This window comes from Protobothrops mucrosquamatus, unplaced genomic scaffold (genome assembly GCF_001527695.2).
Source record: "Protobothrops mucrosquamatus isolate PMUCROS unplaced genomic scaffold, P.Mucros_1.0 scaffold16683, whole genome shotgun sequence".
Lineage (NCBI taxonomy): Eukaryota > Metazoa > Chordata > Lepidosauria > Squamata > Viperidae > Protobothrops > Protobothrops mucrosquamatus.
In genome coordinates, this window is record NW_015402448.1 from 1 (window position 1) to 1,935 (window position 1,935).

Here is a 1,935-nt window from a genome sequence, read left to right on the forward strand (position 1 = left end):
GGGCCAGGGGAAAAAAAAGAGAATGTTCTCCTGACTTAACATAAATGACGACTTAGGATCCAACTCAGGCTGTTTCGATTTTCCCAAAGAAGAGCAATCAAAACCAGATTAAAACATGAGTGAGGAAGGGGGGGGGAGAGAGAAACCATCTCCTGATCCACATCTGTACATCCCCCCGAATGAATTCTGCTTACGTGGACAAAAGCCGAAGGCAACGCCAAGGAGCAGGAGAGCTTGGGTGATTTCCCTCACCCTTCACTACTCCGCTGGCTGCTATTAATATCCCTTTCGGCTCGTGATGCAAGATACACCCACCCTTTTCTGAGAACCGAAGCAGACAGCCTGTGATAACGCCCCGAGCGCCAGCCAGCTGGCCTGTATAAAAGTTGCAGCTGCTCCGTGGACTTCCTCATTGGGCTGCCTCCTCAGCCAAGCAAGATGAAGCTCGCTCGCACAGCGGCGTTGCTGCAGGTAGTAGTAGCCCTGCTTTTTGCACACAGCTTCGCTCTGTCGGAAGAACATGCAGGAAGGGGAGAAGGAGAAGGAGAAGGAGTTGGAGAAGAGAAAGGTCCCCCAGCTTGCCCTCTCCTGCTCCAGAGCAGCGGGAAGTGTGATGGAGAGGACTGTCCCTACCAGGTGAACTTCCCTCCCCTGAGCATCCAGCTGCCCAGGCAGTTTCAGCTGATGGAGAAGACCCTCCAGGAAGTGCAGCTCCTCAAAGAAACGGTCAACAGCTTGAAGAAATCCTGCCAGGATTGCAAACTCCAGGCCGACGACAACCGAGAGAAGGAGAGCAACGACTTTCTGCCGCCGGGCGCCGGGGGTCCCGCCAACCAGAGCGTGGGCCAAGACAACCGGGTCACGGATCTGCAGGACAAGGTCTCCAAGCTGTCGGAGAACCTGAAGAACGCCAAGAACCAGATCCACACTCTGCACGGCCGGCTGGAGAAAATGAACCTGGTCAACATGAACAACGTGGAAAACTACGTGGACAACAAAGTGGCCAACCTGACTTTTTTCGTCAACACCCTGGACCTGAAGTGCTCTTCGCAATGTGCGGCGGTGGGACCCAGTACAGGTAGGTCGGCTTTTATCATCTCTAGAAGGAATTTAGAGTGTTAGCGCTCTTGCTGCGTTGAGAACGTTGTTGAACCGGGTTATCCAGAAGCCAGGGTTTGGGGTTTGCCTGGGTCAAAGAATAGAATAGAATAGAATAGAATAGAATAGAATAGAATAGAATAGAATAGAATAGAATAGAATAGAATAGAATAGAAATAAGGAATGGAATGGGAATAGAACAGAACAGAACAGAACAGAATAGAATAGAAATAAAGAATGGAATACAAATAAAGAATGGAATAGAAATAGAATAGAATAGAATAGAATAGAATAGAATAGAATAGAATAGAATAGGAATATAATGGAATGGAATGGAATGGAATAGAAATAGGAATAGAATAGAATAGAATAGAATAGAATAGAATAGAATAGAATAGAATAGAATAGAATAGAATAGAATGGAATGGAATAGAATAGAATAGGAATATAATGGAATGGAATGGAATAGAAATAGGAATAGAATAGAAATAGAATAGAATAGAACTGGAAGGGACCTTGGAGGTCTTCTAGTCCAGCCCCCTGCTCAAGCAGGAGAACCTATACTGTCTCAGACAGGTGAATGTCCAGTCTCTTGTTAAAAACTTCCAGTGTTGGAGCATTCACAGCTTCTGGAGGCAGGTTGTTCCACTGGTTGATTGTCCTCACTGTTAGGAAGTTTCTCCTTAATTCCAGGTTGCTTCTCTCCTTGGTCAGTTTCCAACCATTGTTTCTCGTCCTGCCTTCTGATGCTTTGGAGAATAAGTTGACCCCCTCTTCTTTGTGGCAGCCTCTCAAATATTGGAACTCTGCTATTGTGTCTCCCCTATTTCTTCTTTT

The 1,935-nt window shown here is 46.5% G+C and overlaps 1 protein-coding gene across 1 annotated transcript; it reads left to right on the plus strand.

Annotated features, from left to right (window-relative positions):
- Nucleotides 1-438: 438 nt before the first annotated feature.
- On the plus strand, nt 439-1,204 carry LOC107301788 (fibroleukin-like). Its single transcript, XM_015830969.1, has one exon. The coding sequence runs from the start codon at nt 439-441 to the stop codon at nt 1,120-1,122; it is 684 nt and encodes a 227-aa protein (XP_015686455.1). The 3' UTR covers nt 1,123-1,204.
- The last annotated feature ends 731 nt before the right edge of the window (nt 1,205-1,935 follow it).

Coding starts and splice junctions, on each gene's coding strand:
- LOC107301788 (XM_015830969.1), top strand. CDS start 439: ATGAAGCTCGCTCGCACAGCGGCGTTGCTGCAGGTAGTAGTAGCCCTG.